Source organism: Eulemur rufifrons, chromosome 14, assembly GCF_041146395.1.
Source record: "Eulemur rufifrons isolate Redbay chromosome 14, OSU_ERuf_1, whole genome shotgun sequence".
NCBI lineage: Eukaryota > Metazoa > Chordata > Mammalia > Primates > Lemuridae > Eulemur > Eulemur rufifrons.
In genome coordinates, this window is record NC_090996.1 from 1,120,576 (window position 1) to 1,145,552 (window position 24,977).

General features: G+C 56.8%; 2 protein-coding genes across 2 annotated transcripts; one reads left to right on the forward strand and one right to left on the reverse strand.

Moving 5' to 3' along the window:
- Positions 1 to 449: 449 nt before the first annotated feature.
- RNF40 (ring finger protein 40) lies at positions 450 to 12,483 on the forward strand. Its single transcript, XM_069486034.1, has 20 exons — positions 450 to 511; positions 626 to 828; positions 1,249 to 1,416; positions 1,549 to 1,690; positions 2,326 to 2,532; positions 3,079 to 3,200; positions 3,323 to 3,469; positions 3,564 to 3,638; positions 4,273 to 4,392; positions 4,487 to 4,666; positions 4,855 to 4,990; positions 5,829 to 5,950; positions 6,038 to 6,465; positions 6,553 to 6,670; positions 6,768 to 6,917; positions 7,115 to 7,327; positions 7,405 to 7,530; positions 8,714 to 8,854; positions 8,966 to 9,067; positions 11,106 to 12,483. Exons 2-20 carry the CDS (start codon positions 697 to 699, stop codon positions 11,280 to 11,282), a joined length of 3,006 nt encoding a protein of 1,001 aa, XP_069342135.1. The 5' UTR covers positions 450 to 511; positions 626 to 696; the 3' UTR covers positions 11,283 to 12,483.
- Positions 12,484 to 15,696: 3,213 nt separating this feature from the next.
- On the reverse strand, positions 15,697 to 24,420 carry ZNF629 (zinc finger protein 629). The gene is made up of 3 exons (XM_069486035.1): positions 24,292 to 24,420; positions 21,686 to 21,793; positions 15,697 to 21,531 (listed from the first exon to the last, which is right to left on the reverse strand). Exons 2-3 carry the CDS (start codon positions 21,756 to 21,758, stop codon positions 18,995 to 18,997), a joined length of 2,610 nt encoding a protein of 869 aa, XP_069342136.1. The 5' UTR covers positions 21,759 to 21,793; positions 24,292 to 24,420; the 3' UTR covers positions 15,697 to 18,994.
- Between the last annotated feature and the right edge of the window lie 557 nt (positions 24,421 to 24,977).

Here is a 24,977-nt window from a genome sequence, read left to right on the forward strand (position 1 = left end):
CTCCCGCAGCGACTGCGAAGGCCCGGCTCTAGCCGCGCCGCAGCCAATCCACGCGGCAGAGAGGCTCCGCGCAGCCAATCCGCGGGGCGCGTCTCCCTCCGTCTCAACGGTGACGGTTGCTAGGGGGCTTGCGAAGGAAGGAAGAAAGTGCAGGCGCGCGCCAATCAGTGAGAAGAGAACGCGCATTCGTAATAAGCTGCGAGTGCCCACCTGGGTGCCCCGTCTTCAAAGTTGCTAACGGGAGGCTGGCGCTGTCCTCTGAGCTGGGAAGGGGGTGTGCGGTGTCAGTTACCATGGGAACTGCCTACTGGCCAATCACCGAAAGGAAGAGGAGGTGTTCGGGAGGAAACCAAACGGCCCAGGAGGTGGGACCAAGCGCGACCAATAGGATAAGGAGATAAGGAGGTTTCGCCACATCCGGCTCTGCCTCTGGCGCCTGCGCTCTGTGCCCGGGAGGCGGGTGACGTCCGGGGAAATCGAAGATGGCGGCGCTAGGCTGACCCTCTTGTGGGTGAGGGCCGTGGGGCCGGAGGGGGCGGGATCCAGCTGGTGTGTGCGGGGCGGGCGGCGTTGGGGGCCGTGGAGCGCCAGCCGCTTCCACATCTCTGCCCTCTGCCTTCTGCAGGTGACGGAAGCGCCGTCTCCTCTCGCCTGACGCCCCTGGGGGACCCTGCGCGGCTCCTCGCTGCCGCGGCCATGTCTGGGCCCGGCAACAAACGCGCCGCCGGCGACGGGGGCTCAGGGCCCCCGGAGAAGAAGCTGAGTCGCGAGGAGAAGACCACAACCACTCTTATAGAGCCCATTCGTCTTGGAGGCATCTCTTCCACGGTTCGTGGGCTCTTGCCCTATGCCTTAGAACTTGTCGGACTTTTGTTTCTGTTCTCCGCCCAACTGTCCAGAGACTTACTCCCAGTTCCCCAAGCTTAGCAAGGTCCGATTTACAGAACACTCTGTTGGAGGAAACCGAAAACACGACGTCTGCCTTCTCTTTGCAGATAGGAAAACATTTTCCCAGGGGGCGAGTGACTTGTCAAAGACTAAGGAGTTAGAAAGGGCCGGGTAGAAGCAGAACATGCACTTCCTCACTTTTGCTGGGGTGTCTGAGCTTCTTTAAATTCTTTCAGGAGTTAACCTGGGAATTCCCTCATCTTCTATCCATTCCAGTTGCTCTCCTTCTCTGTCTCTCTCAATGACTGGTTTCTGGGCCCTGCTTGACCATTCTCCCAGTCCCTTTGTTTCCTTTGATAGGAAGAGATGGACCTGAAGGTACTGCAGTTCAAGAACAAGAAGCTGGCAGAGCGGCTGGAACAGCGACAGGCTTGTGAAGATGAACTACGAGAACGAATTGAGAAGTTGGAGAAGCGGCAGGCCACAGATGATGCCACACTCCTTATTGTAAATCGATACTGGGCCCAGGTGGGTGCCCTGTGCTTTCCAAGACCTGGCCTTGATTCAGGTGCCAATCCTCAGATTCCCCTGCTGGGAAAGGAATATCATGCTGGAAAGCACTGAGGGATTCATAACATTTTTGATGCTTTCTCTTTTCAGCTGGATGAAACTGTGGAAGCCCTTCTCCGATGCCATGAGAGCCAGGGAGAACTGTCTTCAGGGACAGAGGCGCTTGGGACCCAGGAGGGGCCAACACGTGATGGGACCCCTCTCACAGAGCCAGGGACATCAGAGCTGAGGGGTAGGACCACAGCCCTAGGATATGGGGAGCTTAAGTTTTGGGAAAAGTCCTGGGGAGAAGAGGACTTTGATACTGGGCGCCAGAATTTCCCGCCTTACTCTACACTCCCCCCCCCCCCCCCACTGATTTCTTGTTTGGGTGACAAAGTGCGGTGAGTAAGGACACAGGCTTTGGAATCTGACTAACTCGGTTCATAGTGCAGTTCATGTTTTGACACCCATTTTGTTCAAGAAAGTATTACTATTAAATGTTGGCTGTGTATTTGGCACTGTTCTAGATTCAGAGAAATCAAAGACAAGCAGAAAAAAATATTGTTCCTGCTATCAGGGAGGAAATGATTATAAACCATAATACATAAAAAGTGTTGGGGCCCCTGAAAGGGAATAAATGTGTGTACACGTGTGTGTGTTTCTAATTTAGACTGGGAAGGTAGAGGAGGCTTCCCTGAGGAGGTGATTTGGCAGCTCTATAGCCTTGAGTTACCTCTCTGAATTCCAGTTGTTTCACTTTCAAGATGGGGATGACTGCACCACAGGTTGTGTTGGTTAACCCACGAATGTGGAAGTCTGGAACTTGGTGACGAGTGGTGGTGACTGCTGCTGTTATTCTTACGAGGATCTGTCCGTCCCTCCCAGAGCCTCTGCCAATGCAGCTGCGGCCCCCTCTCAGTGAGCCAGCCTTGGCTTTTGTGGTAGCTCTGGGTGCCAGCAGCAGCGAGGAGGTAGAGCTGCAGCTGCAAGGCCGCATGGAGTTCTCCAAGGCAGCTGTGTCCCGCGTGGTAGAGGCCTCAGACCGCCTACAGCGCCGGGTGGAGGAACTCTGTCAGCGAGTATACAGCCGAGGTTGGTTCTTTTGTACCTCCACCCCAGGGGTGTCCATCCCCATCTACATCTTTGTGGCACTGCCTCCCCAATTCCTCTCTGAGCCCATAGACAGCCAGAATTCCCCAAGGAATAATTCAGCCATGTTCTTGGGGGAATGGGTTAGTTAGATGGGCGTTTGATTCCCGGAGTTGAACTCCGGAGAGATGAGTTGGACAAGTTGTTGATGCTGGTAGGGCCTCCCCCTACTAGCTGGAGACCACTCTCAAGCACTGTTTGCAAGTAGCTGATTCACAAGGCATAGTAGCAAGTGCTCAGGCTTTGTAGGTTGACAGTCTTCTCCCAGTCTTAGTTCTGCTACGCTACCCGGGGCATTCTGGGAAAATGGTTCCCTTCTCTCAGCTGGTTTTGTCCTCTGTACAGTGGCGATAAAGACTCCTGGCTTTGTCATGAAAAACTGGCAAAATATCTAGTGGATCACACTGGACACATAGCAGACTCCATTGTGAGTTAGTACTTGGCCCCATTTCCCTGAGCTTGCCTCTTACCTGAGCCCTGCCTTCCCAGGGGAAAATGAGCCCCTCGGTGAGGTGGCTCGGGCACGCACCCGGGAGCTGGGCCGTGAGAACCGGCGGCTACAGGACTTGGCCACCCAGCTGCAGGAGAAGCATCACCGCATCTCCTTGGAGGTAGGAGTCAGGGGCTTTTGGGGTGGGATTAAAACCAGGGCAGGGTTTGGGTTAGATGGGCACCCAAGGATCTCAGGAACCAGGTCCTCCATCCAAGCATCTGTTCCCTCCATTCCCCCCAGTACTCCGAGCTCCAGGATAAAGTGACATCAGCAGAGACCAAGGTGCTGGAGATGGAGACGACAGTGGAGGACCTGCAGTGGGACATTGAGAAGCTGCGCAAGCGGGAGCAAAAGCTCAATAAGCACCTGGCAGAAGCCTTGGAGCAGGTAGGCTTGGGTTCTGGGGCACATGGAGCCAGGGCTGGGTACTCAGGGCCCTATCTTCTCCCCTTCATAGCCATCAACTGTCTTCTCTCCACAGCTTAACTCTGGCTACTATGTCTCTGGGAGCTCCTCCGGCTTCCAGGGGGGCCAGATCACGCTCAGCATGCAGAAGGTGAGCAGCGGCATTCCTCCTCATCCCTCTCATAACCTTTTCTCGCTTGCACACTTGAAATTCCCCTAAAGATGAAGGACAAACATCCACCTCCAAGGCCCTTCCCTGTCACTCCTGCTGTTCTTTCTTTTATACATTCATGTACTTGTTTAGTAAATAATTTCTGAACACTAAGTGCTAGAAATAAGCACTAGGCATATTGGAAAGAACAAGATAGACAAAAACCAAAGCTTCCATGGAGCTTAGGTTCTAGGTGGGGGAACAGGAGAGTAAAATAGTACATCAGTTGGTTATGAGTACCACAAAGAAGCACAGGAGAGAGAGAAATGGGAGCATGTTAGAGCTGATTGGCATTCTGCACACTATGCACTGTTTTACCTTTACTGGCTATTTAGGCCTTCCAGGAATGCTTCCCTGACTCCCTGCTAGTTAAGAGCCTTAGATCCCAGCACTGTCTATGTAATATTGAATTTTGTTCCACTTGCCTGGGAACCCTTAGGAAAGCCCTTGGTTTGGGGCTTCGGAATCGATCACTGCCCTACACAGGGGAGCTTGGGTAGAATACATGTGGGGATGTGAGGGAAGCATGCTGTTGGACTTGGCCCTGCCTACCACAGCACCTCCCACTCCTTAGTTTGAGATGCTGAATGCAGAGTTGGAGGAAAACCAGGAATTGGCCAACAGCCGCATGGCAGAACTGGAGAAGCTGCAGGCTGAACTTCAGGGTGCCGTGCGGACCAATGAGCGTCTCAAGGTGGGCTGTGGTTGGACTGAGAAGGCCTGCACCTATAGGTAGGGCTGAGCCCTGAATTCTCTTGCTGATCTCTTTTTGGCGTCCCAACCCCTAGGTGGCTCTGCGGAGCCTTCCTGAGGAGGTGGTGCGGGAGACGGGGGAGTACCGCATGCTGCAGGCCCAGTTCTCGCTCCTCTACAATGAGTCTCTGCAAGTGAAGACCCAGCTGGATGAGGCTCGGGGGCTACTGTTGGCCACCAAGAACTCCCACCTGAGACACATTGAGCACATGGAGGTACGGCCCTGGGACGGGGTAGGGGCAGGGGCGGGGGTAAGAGCCAAACCCTTAGTGTGAAGGCGTTCCTGGGCTTCAGAGGCCCGGTGTGCCTGCCCAGTGTCTCTTGGGAATAGATTCTTCCTAAGACGCTGAGTCCTGAGGTGGTGATGAGGGGATGTGTGGATCCTTAATGCCTCAACCCACAGAGTGACGAGCTAGGGCTGCAGAAGAAGCTGCGCACGGAGGTCATCCAGCTGGAGGACACGCTGGCCCAGGTACGCAAGGAGTACGAGATGCTGCGCATCGAGTTTGAGCAGAACCTGGCAGCCAACGAGCAGGCGGGTATGTGGTGAGGACAGGGTGGAGGTGGGTCCTTATCTGGGAGTGCTGGGCCCTGGTGTGGGCTGCTGCTTGTCCAGATGCGAGAGATGAAGCCTCAGCTCCCCGTGGAAAGCGAACTGCACTGCCTGGCTCACAGGCAGGGAGGGTCATCACCAGTTGAAGTGGCTGATGACACAGGAACAACCAGAACGTGAGCTGTTGGCCCCATTTGTGGTCCTCTGGTCTTGTGGTGTCTCTCTCTTTGAGGTATTTGTTTTACAAAGATTTATTGACCACCACCTATGAGCCAGGCTCTGCTCTGATCCGTGGGGTTGTGCCAGTGAACAAAACAAACAATTCCTGCCGTGTGGAGCAACATTCTAGCAGGGGAAGACAAACAATAAAGAAAAAAATAGAACATGTACCTTAGATAGTGGTAAATATACCAAGAAAAGTAAAGCAAGAAGAAGATAGGAGCTACCAGGAGAAAGGTGTTGCAATTTCGGATGGGAGACCAGGGAACGTAACTAAGGAGGTGATACTTAAGAATCTAAAAGAAGTTGACTAACTTTTGTGAATGTTAGTTATCTATTCCTTTAAAAGAAATTTGGAGATATTGGGGGAAAAAAACCTACATTAGCAAACATAATACAAATAGGCAGTGTCAGGTTACTTTTGGGTGAGTTTCTGTCGAGTCTGCATTATTGACTTTGATGAGGTCACACGCAGTATAAGGCCTTAGTTTCCCCCTCCTGGGTAATGGGAATGATGGCCCTGGCTTAGCCTCTTTCCCCACTCAGAGTTAGGGCCCTAACCCAGGGACTCCTTCTGACACCCTTACTTCATGACACTCTCCTAGGGCCCATCAACCGTGAGATGCGCCACCTGATCAGTAGTCTCCAAAACCACAACCACCAGCTGAAGGGGGATGCCCAGCGATATAAGCGGAAGCTTCGAGAAGTGCAGGCTGAGATTGGCAAGGTGAGGAAAAGGCTGCCTGGGAAAAGCCTTGGCTGTACTCCAGTGAGCCCTGTCTCACCTCATCCCTGTTCCTTTCTGTCTTTGCAGCTCCGAGCCCAGGCTAGTGGCTCTGCCCACTCCATCCCCAACCTGGGACACCCAGAGGACTCTGGCCTCAGTGCCTCAGCCCCAGGGAAAGAGGAGGGTGGGCCATGCCCTGTTGGTACCCTCGACAGCAGAAAGGAGGTGGCTTCAATGCCTGGCACCACCACTACTCCTTCCTCAGTGAAGAAGGAGGAGCTGGTCCCCTCCGAAGAGGATGCCCAGGCATTAACCCCTGGGGCCCAGGGCCCTTCCTCCCGGGGCCGAGAACCTGAAGCCAGGCCCAAGCGGGAGCTTCGGGAACGAGAAGGACCTGGCCTGGGACCCCCACCTGTAGCCTCAACACTCTCAAGGGCTGATCGGGAGAAGGCCAAGGTGGAAGAGGTCAAGAGGAAGGAGTCAGAACTCCTCAAGGGTCTCCGAGCAGAGCTCAAGTGAGGCCCTATTTCTGTCTCCTTCCTACACTTGCCAAGTGGCCTCCAGCCCCACTCACCAAGACTTCCTCCTGTACCCTCTCCCAGGAAGGCCCAGGAAAGCCAGAAGGAGATGAAGCTCCTGCTGGATATGTACAAGTCGGCGCCCAAGGAACAGCGGGATAAGGTGCAGCTCATGGCAGCAGAACGCAAGGCCAAGGCTGAGGTGAGGGCAGGTAGGGAGGCTGCCCTGCGGGATTCTGACCAGAGCAGAGCCCAAGGGCAGCAGGAAGCAGTGACAAGAGAGCTTCTTGTGGCTCCAGGTTGATGAGCTACGAAGCCGAATCCGGGAATTGGAGGAGAGGGATCGAAGGGAGAGCAAGAAGATTGCAGATGAGGATGCCCTGCGGCGCATTCGTCAGGCAGAGGAGCAGATAGAACACCTACAGCGCAAGTTGGGTGCCACCAAGCAGGTGCAGCCCGCTTTTGGTCCCCTTGTCTCTGAGCATTGGGATTCCCTTAACACCTTGTTAGGTGCCTCTGGCAGATGTGGCATCTAGATGACCACATCCACTCTGTGGTTCTTTGATTTGCCACGTTTTCCCATGGTTCCCCATGGCCATCCTGTCCACCTACCACATTCCGTCTTGTCCTTGCCCGCTTGCTGCAGGAGGAGGAGGCTTTGCTGTCAGAGATGGATGTGACAGGTCAGGCTTTTGAGGACATGCAGGAGCAAAACGGGCGGCTGCTGCAGCAGTTGCGGGAAAAGGATGATGCTAACTTTAAGCTGATGTCAGAGCGGATCAAGGCCAACCAGATTCACAAGCTACTGCGGGAGGAGAAGGATGAGCTGGGCGAGCAGGTTCTTGGCCTCAAGTCCCAGGTATGGCAGTCCCTGGCATGCAGGGTGGAGCTGGAGAAGCGGGGGCTCCCCAGCACTGAGCCCTCTGCCATCCTCAGGTGGATGCCCAGCTGCTGACCGTGCAGAAGCTGGAGGAAAAAGAGCGGGCCTTGCAGGGCAGCCTCGGGGGTGTGGAGAAGGAGCTGACGCTGCGCAGCCAAGCCCTGGAGCTCAACAAGAGGAAGGTGAGGCTGGGCTGGTGGGGAACACGCCCACTTCTGGGGCTGGCCTGGGGCTCTGCTAGGCTCTGCTGCTTCTCCCAGGACAGTTCGCATGTATCGAATGTTTCCTATGTGCCAGACCCTGTGCTTGGTCACATTTCATTCTCACAGTAATCCTACCGAGATGGTTTTTGTCTTTTGTTTTTTGTAGCCTCAGCTAGAGTGCAGTGGCGTGTCACTGCAACCTCAAATTCCTGGGCTCCAGGGATCCTCCTGCCTCAGCCTCCCAAGTAGCCAGGATTACAGACACAAGCCACCATGCCTGGCTGATTTTTCTATTTTTTTTTGTGGAGACAGGGTCTCACTCTTGCTCAGGCTAGTCTTGAACTACTGAGCTCAAGCGATCCTTCCTCCTTGGCCTCCCAAAGGGATGAGCCACCGCACCTGACCTGGTTTTTGTCTTTGTAAGGAAACTGAGGCTCGGGGAGGTCAGTTGACTTGCTTAAGAAAGAGTGGTGCTGGGATTTTGGCTCCAGGACCTCCATCCTAACCCTTCATTGGCTGTAAAATGGGATGATGGTCCTTGTCACATAGTTTATTAAACATAAATATTATTTAGGTTATGGCAGAGGCTTAAGATTAACATTGATTTTCATCTTATTTTCTCTATCGGGCTATTTTCTTTTCCAGTTAATTCATTCATTTCGGTAGTATTTCTCACACCCCTGCTGTGTGCTAGGCCTTGTGCTGATCGCTGTGGAGACAAGAGGATCCCTGCCTTCCAGTCAAGGCTGGAAGTGGCAGTCTTGAGAGGCAGAGTCAGCCAGTAATCCCACAAATAAAATAATGCTATAACGGATCTCAGTAAGTCTTACGAAGGAAACTAAGGTGTGTGAAAGACAGACAGGGGAACCTCTCAGTAGGTGACATTTTGCTGAGCCCTGGGGGAGTTGCGTGTGTGTTAAGGAAGTTGAGGGGAGCAGAGAGAAGAGCCCAGTGAAGGCTCAAAAACCAGAGAGAGCGTTGTGCAGGGGAGGAACTAGAGAGGGTGTGTAGGAGGCGAGCGCTAAAGGGAAGGAGGCAAGACCAGCTCAGTGCAGACAGCGCTGGAACCTTTGACACGAGCATCACCGGACCAAGGCTCCATGTGCCTGAGTCCCTGGGCTCAGACCAGTGATGCCCCTCCTCCTCCTCCCACCCATCTCAGGCTGTGGAAGCAGCCCAGCTGGCCGAGGACCTGAAGGTACAGCTGGAGCATGTGCAGACTCGACTGCGAGAGATTCAGCCCTGCCTGGCAGAGAGTCGGGCTGCTCGTGAGAAAGAGAGCTTCAACCTCAAGAGGGCTCAGGTGTGTGTGGGGGTGGGAGTAGGCCAGGGTGGTCCAGGTCACTGACATGGGCTGGGGGCAAGCAGTTCAAGGGTGAGGACCCTTGCACTTAGCCAACCTCTCCTGCCCCAGGAGGACATCTCACGGCTGCGGCGCAAGCTGGAGAAGCAGAGGAAGGTGGAGGTTTATGCAGATGCTGATGAAATCCTCCAGGAGGAGATCAAGGAGTACAAGGTGGGGCCGGGGGCTGAGTTGTGCCCCATCAACCCAGGAATATTAGATGAGGGGTTGGTGAGAGTCATAATCTGGGCACCCTAGAAATAAGGTAGGACAGCAAAAAGTGGGCAGAATGCTGGTTGTAGAGTCAGACAACTGATCAAGTATTTATTGTACACATACCATGTGCCAGCCACAGTGCCTGGCCAGATGTGGGGCGGGAGAGCTAAGAGCTAGACCTGGTCTCTGACCTGTTCAAGCTGACCATCAGTCAGGGGAGGCAGCCAAGTAATTCTCTCATTCCAGAGGTGTAATGTGACGGCAGAGGCCAGAGGGACTGTGGAAACTCAGAGGAGGCCCTGAAAGCAGGCCTGGGGTGGGTGGGTGGGGCCAGCAGGCTTCCTGGAAAGAATGTCACCCAAGGCAGACTGAAGAATGAGAGTTCAGGCAAAGGGAAAGGCGGGTGTGGAGGCCCTGAGTTGAGAGGTATGCTGGAAGGACAGTGAGCCAGGCATGTGGTTGGAGTGTCACATCGTGAAGCGGGTGGTAAGCCAGGTTGAGAAGCTCCACTTACCCCATGGGCAGTGTAGAGACTTCAGAGGGTTTTAAGCAGGAGAGAGATGCAGATTTGCTGTTGGGTCTGCACTAGGAGAGGTTAAAGGCTAGGGGCAGGGAAATGGTTAAGCTATTGCAGTCATTGATGCAAAAACTGGTATTTTGCTGGCTTAAGGTATTGGAGGCAAGTGGATGGGTTCAGCAGATATTTTGGAAGCAGAATTGCTTGGACTCGGATAGATTGAATGTAGGGAGGGAGGGAACAGGAACTAGGAGTACTCCTGGATCCTGGTTTGAGAAAGTAGGCAGGTGACAACTACCATTTAGTGGGTTAGGAAGACTGCCAGGGGCAGGTTTTAGTGGACAGTGTTCAAGGATGCTGAGAGGGAGGTGCCTGTGGGACGTCTTGCAAGGCTGTGTGGAAAGGCACTCAGGGCAGAAGCCTTGGAGAGTGTCAGTAGAGGCAGAGATGGAAGCCACATACGACTGTGGTCACCCACGGAGGGCCCGTGGCATAAGAACGGATAGGGTTCATTCTCCCTTAGGAACCTCAAAGTTTAAGTGACAGGCAGAGGAAGAGGAGCCTGTGGGTTGGGAGGAAGGAGAGTGATGTTGAAGGAGCTGATGGGGAGAAGGCAAATGGACGGAGCCATGAGAGGTGCCCCTTGGACTTGGCAGTACTGGTGGGAATGGTTCTTGTGCAGGGGTGAGGGTGCGGGTCGGGTCGCCTGCACTCCCACCCACTGGAGTGAGGGGGGGTGTGGGTGAGTCAGTAATCAGACAGCCCTTTGGAGCAGTTGGGCCTTGAAGGGCAGAGGGAGCTGGAGGTGGCAGACTTGGGAGCCTGTTCACTCTGATGGGTGGGGTCCTGCGAGAGGCAGGAAGGGTGCTGGGAGGTTGCTGAGGGGTGGGCTGGGCTGGCCTTCAGGCAGGCCCGAAGAGGAATGTTGGGAATGCTGAGTTGAGGAAATTCCTGTCTGGACTTGCCGGTGAGACCCTCCTGGTGGCAGATGGGAGGTCTCAGGTTAAGAGAGGACCCACAGTAGGGTCTCTGGGCAGCACGAGGGCGGGGCCCCGTTGAGGGTAGAGATAGCAGATTTCTAGTGGCACTGCCCTGCCCAGCTGTGACTTAGCCGTGCAGATGAAGAGAAGGTAGACAGGATTGGGTTTTGGCCAGAGACCAGTGGGGCAAGATGAAGCCTCAGGGCAGAAGAGTCTAAGCTGCGCTGGTGGGTCCCTGTCCTTCAGAGGAGGGAATCACGGGATACCCAACAGTGCCCAGGGTAGAATCTGGACTCTGCTACTTTCTAGTTTTGAGTCTTTGGCCCCTGAGCCTCAGTTTCCTCATCCATAGAGTGCTCATCCCTACCTCCCATGGTTATGGTGAGGATTAGATGCAGTCTGCTGTGTGGTGGGCTTAGCCTGGACCACCTCCTGCTGTCATCTTGGGGTCTGGGCACCATCAGAATTGTTCCCAAGCTGATGCCTTTGCCTGGCCCAGGCGCGGTTGACCTGCCCCTGCTGTAACACCCGCAAGAAGGATGCAGTCCTTACCAAGTGCTTCCACGTTTTCTGCTTCGAATGCGTGCGGGGCCGGTATGAGGCCCGCCAGAGGAAGTGCCCCAAGTGCAACGCAGCCTTTGGTGCCCACGACTTCCACCGTATCTACATCAGCTGAACCTGAAACTCAGGGGACTTTGGAACACCCATGGACCCTGGGGGCTGTTCCCCCAGCCCCTCCCCAGCCCAGGTCCAGTGGCCCCGCCCTCCATTCCGGACCCCAGGGGCCCAGCCCTTGCCCACCTAGTTGGTTTGGGGGCCCTGGTGCATGCTACTGGGAGTGGGATTAGCCAAGCTCAGTTCCATCTTTTCCTGAAGGTCTGAGCTGCAGCCTGGGGGGCACCGTTCTACAGGAAAGGTCTGCCATGAGAGGCCCGAGGGGCCCAGAAACACTCAACTGAGCTTCCCAGAAGCTGGCCCTAACCTTTCTTCATCTGTTTCCACGGACCCATCGTAGCCCTAAGGGGAAAATTCCCCAGGCTGTGACCTACCTTAGAGGAGGCTCACTACCTGCCTACACACTCACAAGTGAGGACAGGGGCGGGCCAGGACCTCAGCACCTTGCTTGAGACTGGGGAGATTTTTTTCAGCCACCACCCTGCTGGCACAGGCAGGGCTTCTGTCCTGTGGAGTTTCCTGGACACTTCGGCTTTTGTGCCAAGGGCTGAAGGAGGTACCCCCCTAGGAGGTACCACCTACTTCCTCTGGGAAGCTCTTAAGGTTACGGTCACTGCCCTCATCTTGGGAGTGCTGAACCAAGATCATCAGTTTCTATTCTAATCGGGCCCCTCCTGAGTCTCCTCCTCTCTCCCAAGCCCACTTGCCCCCAAGGCTCATGCATCCCAAGGCTCCACTAGGTCCTTGGCCCTAACCCTGCTTTCATCCTGGTGGCCTTAACTACTGTGGAGGTGGAACTTCCCAGGAAGGGAAGGGACAGACCAGCCCCAGCTGCTGGGCCAACTTCCAATCATTCCAGGTAATAGAGCTTCACCCAACACCCTGTGACTGAGCCTGTACCCCTGATGCTTCCTGTGCCGCCTGCCCACAAATGCTCCATGGGCTGTGAAGGCAGCGCCCAGAGAGGCCTGGGAGGTGGAACTGCTGACAGGTGCAGGGGCCTATTTGGACCCACAGCCTCTGCTCTAGAGATCTGTTGTATAGGCTATTAATTGTTATGAATAAACAAACATCCAACCCTTGGCCTATGGCCAGAGTAGCCAGGCTTCATGCCCCAATCGTAGTCCCAGGTTTTCAGCTGCTAGGCCTGCCCGGCACTTCCCTGGCTTGGTGTGAGCCTGCGAGGGCCCTGTGCCAGTATGAGCCCCCACTCCTGCCCACCCCAAAGGCTAAGTTACGCTTAGACCTAATGGCCGTCAGGGATCCCAGACTCGGCCTGTGGGGGGAGCGTCTGCAGGGAGAAAGCGTCGTGGTCAACTCTGGAGCCTACCTAAGCTGCTCGCGGGGACAGACTGCCGGCCCCCTTGGTCTGGGCTGGCCACGCCCCCGGCAGTCATTGGCCCTTGGGATGCTGGGCCGTGTCGAGCTGCATCCTGGGAAATGTAGTCCCTTGTGAGCCTGTGGCGAGAAGGTTCTCGGAGGGGAGAACTGGTTCCCCTGTTGTGTTGGCCAAAGGCGAGCCTGAACCCAGCCCCGCGGGCCGTTCCACAACGGCTTCACCCGCCCCTACCCCTCGGACGCACAGATCGGGACACCTCAGCGGGGTGACTTCCTTCATTGCAACCTGCTTCAGCCGGCCGGACCGTATGCCGCGTGCCGGGCGGCGTCAGTTCAGTACGCTGCGGGCACCTCGGACGGATCCGTCACCGAGGTCGTACCGGGGCTGGTGCCACAGCTGGTGCTGACCAAGGTTGGTGCCGCTGGTGCCGCAGGAGGTGTCGGGGCCATGGTAGAGGCCGCGGGCTTGTCAGCAGTCATGCCTTTGCGGGGCCCCGCACCCTTGTCAGCGGTCGCACCTTCGCGGGGACTAGCGGCTGTGTCCGCTTTCGGGCCCCACCTGGCGCCCGGGGTTTCGGCGGGGCCGCAGCAGCTGGACCTGATCGGACTAGAGATGGAGACGCGGGCTGCGGTGACCTCGGGCAGAGGGCTGGCGGTGGTGGGCACGCTCACTGAAGCACGGGCCGCGGCGGGAGATGACATCGGGCCGCCAAGGAAGTGTCCGCGGCTGGGAGGCAGTGGTGGCAAGGGTAGGAAAAACGCAGGACATTGCATCATAGAGATGCGGCCACCTGCGCCCCTGGAGCGGCCGAGTCTCAGAGGAGCGCTGCGACCGGGGCATGGGTGGAGGTCAGCCAATCGTCTGTGAGCACGATCCTATTTCCTGGGAATCACCTTCGCACAGGCTCCTTAAGTAAATGCAAGTAACTGTACATCGCCTCCCCGGATACCTTCTGTAAAGGCCGGTCTCCATGTCAGAGGGGCTAAAACCTCCTGTGAGTCCTCATACCCAATAGTAAAGCAGGCGTCAAACCACTTTCTCAAGCTCAATTCCAAGGGAATGGGATAAAACTTCCAAGATCTTAGTGATCTATGCAAGCACTGATAAGGTGGCAGGAACACAGGAGACTCAAGGGTTGGTTTCCCATGAGCCTGTGGGTGCTCAGAGGGTCTGCCTTAATGGCTGGTCAGGCCCCTCCACCAGGAAATTTGACCCCTTATTAGCCCAGGTAGTCCCAGTGGTCTCAGTGGCAGTGGTACCCTGGACCACTGCCCAGGGATGGGCCAACCAACTTCTCCTGGGCCAGCCTTGACCTTGGCCAGCTTCTCTGTGGTGAACAGATGTTGGTAGCAATGGTGGACATGCCTGTTTCAGCCAGAACCAGGACTACTGCTTGTTGGCCAATGGAGCACATAACATTGACCATGATCTTCTCAAAACTTCCCTTAGTTCCTGTGATGCTACACTCTCCTGGTTTTTCTCATGCTGTCTTTTGCTGGTCCTTTGCTTTTCCTCCACCCCTAAGCTAGACCCTCTTTCTACTTTGCCACTGTTCCTGGGAGTGTTTATTCATGGCCATGGCTATAGCTAAGCTGCTAAGCCCCAATTTCTCCAGTCCAGTTCTTTTTTTCTGAGCTCCAGACTTGGAAAATCACCACCATTCTCTCCGGGGGAGGAGAGGAGGATCAGAAAATCACATCACTCTTAAAAATCCCCCGATGGCACCCCTTTTCCCAGCTCAAGATGCTCCACATTCTAGTCTGTCTACTGTTACTTTCCCTCAGTCTCCTCTGTGCTCTAAGCCCATACCCAACTGTTAGACACCCTCTGACCCCCATCCCACTCCTGGCCCTATGCACTCTTCCCCGTTCCTGCAACACCCATCCCTCAGGTCACTTCCTCCAGCAAGCTTCTCAGCCTCTGCTGTGGCAGGCGCCATCTCTAGGTCCACAGCCCTTCTGTTCAGTCTCTGGACCAATCGCTGTGTTCCAGTGCTTGCTTTGTCCCTGTAGTCCCTTCACTTTACTGAGGACTGCTTCAGCACTGGGACTAGTTCTGATGTACCTCAGTGTCCCCAGCGCTGGGAACATAGGGAATGTGGAGTAGCCTCCATTACTCACCTCTCCATGAAAGGCAAGTCCCTCCTTACATTGGTGCTCCTTTCCAGGTGAGGAAAGGGAAGGAGACAGCCTGCCCTGGGGGCTGGTTGAGAGAGGCACAGGAAAGGTGGGGACACCTTCCTGGTTGGGGCGGGAGTCCCCCAGCAGACAGCAGCAGAGGCAGGTGACAGGCTAGAGTAAGTGCTGACCTCAGGCAGCTGCTCAGGGGCCACGGCTAGGCCTAGTCCCAGAAGATACAGCGCTGGCAGGCCTGGCAGTCATGATTCCTCGGAGCAGCCCTGACGGGCACAGTGTGGAGCCCAGGCCAGGCCCAGTTTCCCTTGCTGACTTGCTGTGGCTCCCAGGCAAGTGGCTGTCTTCTGAGCCTCTCCACACGATGTGGGCCTATGGGCTGACATCCTCAGTGAGATGACAGGCCAGATCTCCACCCACCTCTCCTCACGATGTAGGAGGCCCTGGTCCGGAGGAGGGGCTGAGCCAGGCCCAGGGTCCAGGTGAAGCGGGAGAGGTGGCTGCCAGCTTCTGAAACTAGATCCAAGAGCTTTCCCGTCTGGCACCCTGGGGAGGGTGTGAGTGTTGTGGCTAGAGAGGCCTCCCTGGGGCTGCATGGCTGTGCCCGAGCTGGCCAGTGCCAGAGTCACCAGGTAGCCACTCAGCGGTCAGCACGTCGTGCTGGTGTGGAAGCCAGATGCCGGCGAGCTACCTGGCTCTGCCACCGTCTCATCAGATTTCTCCCCACCCCCTGGAGTGTGGATTTTAAAACTTCATAAATCCCACCAGCGAGCACTGGACAGGGACTTTAGGGCCCCTGGGTAAAGGGTGGGCCTGGGGCTGGGCCGAGCTTTTGCAGTCACTCAGGGGCCCTGGCTCTGGGAGAGGACAAGCGGCTTCAGCTCGCTGTAGGCTGGAAGAGAAAAGACAAAAAACACCAGGGAAATCGTATTCCCTTTATTCTCTTCAACTAATCAACATGACCACCAGTGACACAACACTGTTATTGACACACAACACTCAAAAGTGGGGCCTCCCTTCGCGGGGACCAGTCAGGTGAGTGGGGCTTCCCTACTGGGGGCAAAGGAGTCTGGGACTGCTCACCTCAGGGCAGTGTCACGAACCCGCCTCTTGGTCGTGATGGTTTCTCGTGTCCCCACCATTCAGGATTCATGCCCAGTTCTTCCCAGTTCCCATCTGACCTCCACAGCCACGGCGGCTTCAGGTTTCACCCTCAGCCCAGATCAGTTTCTGCTGTCCCCTCCTCGCTCCCCGGTGACGCCCTGACTGCCGGGCTCCTCCACCAGGCACTGCCGAGGGGTCTGGGCCAGGGGTCGGATGAGAGGGTCTGGCCGCACTGTGCCTTCCAGACTGCATGCTGATGGGCAAATGCCTTGAGCCCTGGGCCTGTGCCAGAGCCAGTCAGAGGGACTCTGGGTGCTGCCGCCTCCCTGCTGGGTTCCTCCCAAGAGGTAGCTCATTGTGGGAGGGAAGCACCTGGTTAAAAGAGTTGGGGAAGGTGGGCAGGAGGACAGGGCCACACCCCAGAGGTTGCTGACTCTGCCCCTTCCCTGCTGTGAAACGCCAGACCCCACAAGTCATGTCCACATCATTCAGTGCCAGAGCCAAGGCCCTGAGCCCTCACCGTCCCTACAACATGCGAGCGTCCTACTACGTCTGCTACACCCTAGTCCTCGGTGGGCCTACGGCTGGCCTCCGACTACGCTCACCACCTCCCCCAAGGCTGGCTTCTGAGCCCCAAAAGCTGCTCCCAGGACTCTCCTGCAGGCAGATTCCTCAGACCTGTTTCTGGGGGAATCTGCTTCTAGCTTTACAAAGGGTTTGTCTCTACAACGTAAGTTTCTTTCTGCTACCATCTTAGAGGGGGTGGGAATCTGCTTGGGATTGGAGGATTTATCTCCTCAGTCTTACAGGGACACCCCCCTTGTTGACATTTCTGTCAGAAAGAGATCCGCAGGCAGCCCCTCCCTTCGGAGCAGCGCTGTCCGAGCTGGCACTTGGGTGGGGCGGGCTGGATGCCGATGTGACCAAGGCTTCACCCCACAATCATGAGGCCCGCCTTCTCCCTATCCCCAGCAGGCCTGTGTTTTTTCTCCCACAGCGTTCTAGATTTTGATCCTTTTAAATTTGAGGGTCATCCCTTTGGGGGCAGGATAGACGAAGGGTGAAGGATTTTCACCTTTTGAACTTTTAGGTCATGGAATTAGAGGTCTCTTCCACAGCTTTGTGGGAATCCAGGTCACGCTTCTCCAGGGGTTCAATCCTGAAGGGCCACCTCACCTGGCACCTCAGTCCTCTTACTCCAGGACAGCGCGTTTCTGGTGGCAGCGTGGGGCCAGCAAGCACTTCCTTTCTGACCCAGCAGAGTCCTCTCCTTGGATAAGGGTCTCCAGGGTTAGGGACCGGGGGTCTTGTTACAGATGTTTCTCAAGAGCTTTCTCTCTTCCACCATCTCGTAGGGTAACAGTCTCTCCCCTGCCACACATCCGGTCACGTGAGCAAGTCTGGCTGGGTCTGTGGAAGCGTGTGACTGTGTGTGTGTGAGGAGAGGGGGTGGGCCTGGCAGGGGAGCATTTCTCATTCTTCTGTTTCCCTCTGAAGGTTCCTGGCTGAGGAGGAGAGAGGAGCCCAGTGGGTGGAATCCAGTCCTTCCCAAGGCCAAGATCGGGCGGTGTCATCACAGCCTCAGAGGGCTCCAGGTACTGGGGTGAGGAGGGTGGTCAGGCCTTCGCGGACTCTGCAGGGACCTATGGTCCGGTCTGTGGGGTGTGTACGCACCCACCACCGCGTTAGGGTCGGCTTGTCCTGCGGGCAGCCTTGCTCCCAGCTCAGATGAAGGGCTGAGGTTTAAAATCAGGGTGCTGGCTAACGAAGCCTTTCTATTCTGTTGACTTGCTGTCCCTTGTTGCCACAGAGAACCCGCGTGTGGCTCATGCTGACTTGGAGAAGAGAAGTCTAGGGAGGACAACTGCACACAGGCCTTGAGTCTCTGAAGGGTTTTATTCTTTGGAGGTCGACTAGCAGCGGTTCTCCCTCTCCATCGAGGACAGAATTCGAGCAAATGGGCTGCCACTGCAGCAAGACTGGTGGCAGTTCGATTTCAGGAAAAACCTCCTGACAGTGAGACCTGAGAATGTGGCAGGAGGCCCCCCCGATCCCTGGAGGCCCCGCGGAGTAGAAGTCTCCCGCTAGGCTGGGGAAAGGGCAGTCCTGCCTGGCTCGGGGAGAACCCTGGCAGCCCGAGCCGGGATCTGCTGGCTCCCGGGAACAGGAGAAACTGGCCTGGAGTTTGCTGGGTACCATCTGAACAGTTTGTCCACCTTGGTTTGCTTCCCTCAAAGCCCTTTAAAAGAAATCCCCCCATTCTTTCCCCTAATTTTTGTGTTGGTTTCTCAGTATTGTTATACTCAAAAGTTTTTAGGCACCCCAAACTTAAGCCTTTAGGAAGGCTTGACAATTCCCTGTCTTTGGGTTCTTTTTGATAAGGGATTCCACAGGCCTCTCCCCCTAACACACACAATTCGTCTAAGATTGGCCTCCTGCTCCAGGGAACCGGGTGCAGTGAGCTGGCCTTTCTCGTCCCTGGGTCCTATCTCCTGTGTGGGCTTGGGGGCTCCTCGCCACTTATTTTCCTCCTCTTTGTTTTCTTCCTTTTCCACTTCCGCCCAGTTCCCACGCTACTCCCCGGCCGGGCATTGTCCTCAGTGTAACTGTCCCAGGCTGCTGGGAGGAGGCCCCCTCCCACGCTCCCACGGGAGAGAACACTGCGGAACAAGCATCCGGCAGGTGTCTGTTGCACCACCTGAGGGCCACTCCTCCCCGCCAACGCCGCCGTCTCGCTATTTCCTGCACTTCCCCGACCCTATGATAGGATTTTGATAAGGATTTTGATACAGTTTTACAGGGTTGTCTAGAGACATATTGGGACCTCTTCCTACAATTAATAGGGCTTTTATCCACTATGGTTTATATGGTTTTTCTGCTACAGACTTACAGGGCTTTTTTTTTTCCTACATATTTATAGGGTTTCTAACCCAACAGTTTTTCTCTACTGCCTTACAAATGGCTCCCACCAACAATTTTATAGGGTTTCTCATCACTGATGTCAAAGCACTATTTTTGCCCAGGGTTCTTTATCTTCCACTTCTCTACAGTCTGGTAGGGTTGTCCTCCTGTCCCCACATAATGTTTTCGGGGATCCAGTGTTCCTCTTGGGAGAGGCCCCTGGCCTCCAGACCCATTTCACAGGGAGACACCTGGGTGGCAGCTCCTGTGGAGCAGGAGGGCTGCGACTTCTGTGAAGCCATCTCCACACTCAGGGCACAAATAGGGCTTTTCTTCCAAGAGGGCTTTGGGGCTTTCCCCTGGCCTTTGGGGGCTGCTCCCTGTGGGGGCAGGGCCCTCTCCCTCACCTTCCTGGCTTGTGGACAAGGTGGCTGGCTCTGGAAGGGGATCCTCAGGTCTGGGGGACTTTTCTCGGGTGTGGGTTTCTTGGTGCCGGCTGAGGGCCAGGCGATCGAGGAAGGAGGCCCCGCAATCGGAGCAGCTGTAGGGTCTGGCCCCCAGGGGGCTCCTGAGGTGCTCCAGGAGGACGGAAGAGCTCTTCCCCAGCTCTGTGCTCTTCTGGGAGCCCTTCCCGCCTGCGTGGACTTTCTGGTGCAGCAGCAGCTCAGAGCTGAGGGCAAAGCTTTTTTTGCATTCAGGGCATTTAAAGGGCTTCCCACTTAGGAAGGGACTGGGCCCTGCCCCTTCCCCTAGGCCAATCCTATAATCCGGAAAGAGAAAGGGCTTTTCGTTGCCATGGGTGAGCTGATGCTGGAGGAGCACAGAGCGATCCAGGAAGCTTTCTCCACAGTGGGAACAGATGTAGGACTTGGAGGAGAGCAGCCCCAGCCTTTGGCTGAAGCTCTCCTGGCCCTCGGGCATTTTAAAGGGTTGTCCTGGGGCATCGGCTCTGCCCTCCGCAGCACCTGGGTAGGAATTCCCTCCAAAAGGGAGCCGGGGGGGTCGGAACTGAGGAGGTTTAGGGGCTGGGTGTGCCATGAGACCGTCTGCATTTTTGTAGGGGTTTTCTCCAATATGGATCCTCTGATGCTGCATGAAGATGCCCTCGTCATTGAAGCCCTTGCCACAGACCAGACACTTGTGTGGTTTGGCTCCCGGAGGCGGGGTCAGCAGGGCGGGGTCCCCAAGCCCCAGAAGCGTGTCGCCCTGAGCTCTTCGGGCCGGGGCCTTCCCCCTCTCGTGGATCACCCGGTGCTGCTCCAGCTCGTGCGCCTCCAGGAAGGCCTTCCCACAGTCGGAGCACACGAAGAGGTTCTCATCCATGTGCGTGCGGACGTGGGTGATGAGGTTTGAGCTCTGGCTGAAGCTCTTGCCGCACTCCGGGCACTTGTAGGGCTTCTCGCCCGTGTGGGTGCGTCGGTGCTGGATGAGGTGCGAGCTGCGGATGAAGCTCTTGCCGCAGTCGGAGCACTTGTAGGGCTTCTCGCCCGTGTGGATGCGCTGGTGGCGGATGAGGGTGGAGCTCATGATGAAGCTCTTGCCGCAGTCGGCGCAGATGTAGGGCCGCTCCCCGCGGTGGATGCGCTGGTGGTTGATGAGGTTGGAGCTGACGCTGAAGCTCTTGCCGCACTCGGGGCACTTGTAGGGCCGCTCGCCCGTGTGCGTTCGCTGGTGCCGCAGCAGCGTGGCACTCAGGGTGAAGGTCTTGCCGCACACCGGGCACTTGAAGGGGTCCTCGCGCAGGTGAGTCCGCTGGTGCTTGATGAGGGTGGAGCTGTGGCCGAAGCTCTTGCCGCACTCGAGGCACTCGTAGGGCTTCTCGCCGGTGTGCGTGCGCTGGTGCTGGGTCAGCTCCGAGCTCTGGATGAAGCTCTTGCCGCACTCGGTGCAGCGGTACGGCTTCTCGCCCGCGTGGATCTTCTGGTGCTTGAGGAGGTTGTGGTTCTGGCCGAAGCGCTTGCCGCACTCGGGGCACTTGTAGGGCTTCTCGCCCGTGTGCGTGGCCTGGTGCTGAATGAGGTCCGAGCTGCGGTAGAAAGCCCGGCGGCACTCGCCGCACTTGTAGGGCTTCTCGCCCGTGTGGGACCGCTGGTGCTTGATGAGGTTGGTGCTCTGCGTGAAGGCCTTCTCGCACTCCGTGCACTTGTAGGGCTTCTCGCCCGTGTGCGTGCGCTGGTGCTGCACCAGGTTGGAGCTCCAGCTGAAGCACTTGCCGCAGTCGGGGCACTTGTAGGGCTTCTCGCCCGTGTGCGTGCGCTGGTGCTGCACCAGGTGCGAGCTCTGCGTGAAGCTCTTGCCGCACTCGGAGCAGGTGTTGGGCCGCTCGCCCGTGTGGATGCGCTGGTGCCGCAGCAGCTTGGACCACTGGCTGAAACTCTTGCCGCACTCGTTGCAGATGTAGGGCTTCTCCGCCCCAGACGGGCGGCCCTGCACCAGCTCCCGCAGGCTGGGCTCACTGGCCGGGACCACCGGGGGACTGTTCCATGTGGTGAGGGTCCCCCACTGCCAACTGGCCTCACAGGCCTTGGTCCAGTCAGATGCAGCAGGGACTACCTCGGGGGCTGGGGGGTCCAGAGGGGCCTGGTGGTCCAAGGGGCTGGAGCGACCTAGTGGGGTTGGGGGGTCCTGGGGAACCGAGGGATCCTGGGAGGGTCTCTCCAGGGGCATCTCTGGAGGATCCTTGAATTCTGGACTCTGAGCTGGATCTCCCAAGATGACCTCCTCCCCAGAACTTTCCTGCTGAGGGCTCTCCTCTTCATTCCCACTCTCGGCACCTACAGAGAGAAAGGGAGTCTCCAGCCCCCATCTCCTTTCAGAACACGGGGTCTGGTCTCTCTTCCCTCCCCTGGATTTCCCCCAGAGTCTGGGCCCCTCCCTGAACCAGGGCCACTGTCTTGGCAGGACCACAGTCCCTCTCCTGCCCCTCACCTCTGTGAACATCGTTGGGGCTCTGTCCAGGGCCCTGTGAATCTGGGCCCCACAGCGCAGCCTCAGGCTCCATCCCAGAGCTCAGGACTGCGGAGGGTTCCAGGGACCCTGAGGGGGAAGAGAGAGATGAGCACACAATGGGAGCTGATTTTGCACTTTTCTTTACCCCCCGAACCTCATTCCCCCCATTCCTCCTTATGTGAGCTTCAGTGTCCCCTTCATCCCACTTTCTGGTTCTCACTGTGGCCCCTGCAGGCCTGATTCCTGCTCCAGACCTTAAGATCACAACTCAGCAAGTAGGTGAATTTAAGAGTGTAATTAAAAACTCATTACCCTTAACCCTTTGAACCCAGACTGGGGGCTGGAGAGGTATCTGACAGCCACAGGGGAGAGAGGTTTTCACCCCACACCTCTGATGCCTGGAGGCTGGGAAACCTGTTATTTTGCTCATCAGAGGAAACTCATTAAGACTCTAATTTTCCTCCTTAATGGAGCTGCTAATTGAGACCAATAAACTTTTCCCTTATGTGCCCTAGAGAGAACTGAGGCTGCCTGGGACACTAAAGGGGTTAAAAAAAAAAAAAAGAAAAAGAAAAAGAAAGAAAGGAAGAAAAGAAACCATCCCAATTTCCCAGAGGGGACAGAGGCCCTCCCAAAGGACTAGGGCGCTTTCCCTTTAACCAAACACAGAGAGAGGGGGGCAGGCCAGAGGCGGGGAGGAGGGGCGGTTTAAAGCCGCAGGAGCTCCTGCAGCTGCAAGAAAGGGAAACAGGAAAAAGAGAATGGAGTGTGGAGCACACCTGCAGCTGCCACAGTGCCTGCCAGGGTATCCCTTCTCTCACCCCGTCCTCCCACAGCCCCGGGAGGACACCCAGGAGTCAGGCTGTCCATTTTGCAGATTAGTAAATCAATGCCTGGGGAGAATTCTTCAAGGTCACAGGCAGAGCTAAGACCAGAAACGTATGGTTCTTTGTCTGGCTTGACCCTGTCTCTGAGAGCACACAGTGACCTTGGGAGTCATGTGAGACTCATGCTCATGGGAGGCTGGCAGGAGACAGGTGATAAGGAAAGCTCCAGGCCTGCTGGCTGTGAGAATGGGTTGGGGAAATTCCTGGGACCCAGAAGTTTCCTTGGCTGTAAAAGGGAGGGGTTGGACCTGTGACTGGGCCTGACCATCTGCATCCATGAGCTGGAAGCAGTAGTCCCCATCGAAGCCCTCCGTTATCAATTAGTCCCACCCTGGGACTCCTCCTTCTACTCCTTTTGTTCTGTTTTGTTGAGGCTGTATCCCAAGCCTAGGATAGTGCCTAGCACATAATAGGTGCTCCAGAAATTTTGTTGAATGACTGAATCAATGAGATGCGCCTTGCTCCTGGAAAACCCCTTTGGTCCAATGCCGTTAAACATCAGTTTGCAAGAGGAACAGGAGTTCCGAGTGGCGCCCCCATAAAACACAGCCAGCTGTCACTTCAGAAACGATTCCAGGATAATGGAACAGGGCCACAAGAGAAGAAGGACTTCCTATAACATCTAGACCCTCCAGAGAATCCCTGGTTAGGGCCTGGGCTTTGGGTGGCCGTGTGGGATGGGCACTGTGTGCACAGGGGCGACAGTGCAAGGGAGACGTGCAAGGACTCATGAGGAGGCAGCTTGGAGGTGACCAAGGTGAAGCAAGAGCCAGCTGCACCCGGCTGAAGAGCAGTAGGAGGGACAGAAGTTAGATTTTAGGAAGCAAATTAATTTCTTCACCTCTGCAGCTACTTAGGCTCTGCGAATCCCCCCTCCCCCATCCGTAAGTGTCTTTGGGGAGGTGGATGCAGGAACCTCTTTCACTGTGGGGGCTGCCTGACTGTTCTGAGGAGGCTGGGAAGAGTGCCCTGCCCTGTTTGCTGAGGACAGGTAGGAGCTTATGTACCTTGATTGGAAAATTCAAACTCGGTGGTCCAGAGGAGAAGGGAGAGGGTTAATGACAAGGCCAACATGGAGACCGACGGAGGCAAGAAGTGCTTGGAGCTAAGAGCACCGGCCTCAGACCTCCCGGTGGCCCCACTGTGGAGGGAGGGAAGGAGGAGCCTGCCTCCGGGAGAGGTGTGAGGAGCGGCCCAGGGTGACCCTGACATGGAGGCAGCTGGAATGCAGCCACCCTCGCCCCTGGCTCCCCACGCCGCGCCCGCTCCAGGCCAGACCTTGGAGTCCTGCTCCACCTGAGCAGCGACCCTCTTTCCGGCTCCCAATCCAGAGCCTGGGCATCCTCCCGGCCCCCGGCCCCCTGGCACCCAGGATTCCCGGCTCTGCCCCGGCGCCCGGCGCCTTCAGGACCGCGGCTCGCAGCGCCGGCCCCCGGCCCCGCCGAGCGCATTCCCTCTTCCCAGAATGCTCACGCCCTCCCCCTCCCCCACGGCCAGACCCTCGCGCTCTTCCCAGAATCCTCCGGCCGCGCGGCCCCCTGCCCCGGCCCCCACCCCTGCCCGGCAGACGGGGCGGGGGCGGGGGGCTCGGGCCCGGGCGCCGGCCGCCGCCTCCCGGGCCCCATTGTTCCCCCGCGGCCGTCCCGGGCCCTCCAGGCCACCCCCCTCCCCCCGGGAACCCAGGCGTCCCCAACTCACGGCTCTGGGGTCTGGGAAAAGCCGGAAGGCAGAATCCTGCCCCAGGGGACTTAACCCTTTAAGTGCCCTGCCTCGGGGGGCGGGCTAGATGCCGAGGACTCTGGGGTCCTTCTCAAGGGGTGATTCCAGGCTGAGGACCCGGGGACCAGTTCAGGGTGACTGGGACGGAGCAGGAAGTGACCCCAGCTTCCCGGGCCCCTCTAGCCTGGAGTCAGAGCATCAGCTCTATGGGATTTAACCCTTTGCCTCCCACAGCCTGGGAAAAAAGGGGACAGCAGTGGGAGCAGAGAGGAGGCTGAGACGATGCCCCTCTCCCTGTCTCAGGTGGGAGAGGACGGGCGAGATGGTCATCGGGGGGAACCCAGATGCCAGCAAGGGGCTCTGGATTTCTGGCCGCTCTCCGTATCGCAGGGGCTCAGCTAGCCGTGCAGCGAAAGCCCTATCTCAGAATTGGGGCTGCTGGTCCCCTGGGGGTCCCCTTTGTTTGGACTCACCCTGGGATGGGGCTCTGGGTTCTGAGGTGGGAGCAGGGGCTTGCAGGGAAGACCCGGAGAGGGACCACCCTACAGACTAAAAATGGCTTAAATGAAATAAATCACGGCAACAAGGGTTTGGGCTGAGGGGACAAGCACTGTCAGGAACTATTTGTGACAGCCTGTGCTCCCAGCCCCTCTTCCCCCATCAGC

Bases quoted from the DNA above. Each gene is read 5' to 3' on its own strand.
- RNF40 (XM_069486034.1), top strand. From the start codon at position 697: ATGTCTGGGCCCGGCAACAAACGCGCCGCCGGCGACGGGGGCTCAGGG. The intron at 829-1,248 runs GTTCGTGGGCTC...TTCCTTTGATAG, and splicing joins TTGGAGGCATCTCTTCCACG to GAAGAGATGGACCTGAAGGT. The intron at 3,201-3,322 runs GTAGGAGTCAGG...CATTCCCCCCAG, and splicing joins ATCACCGCATCTCCTTGGAG to TACTCCGAGCTCCAGGATAA.
- ZNF629 (XM_069486035.1), bottom strand. From the start codon at position 21,758: ATGGAGCCTGAGGCTGCGCTGTGGGGCCCAGATTCACAGGGCCCTGGA. The intron at 21,532-21,685 runs GTGAGGGGCAGG...TTCTCTCTGTAG, and splicing joins CCCCAACGATGTTCACAGAG to GTGCCGAGAGTGGGAATGAA.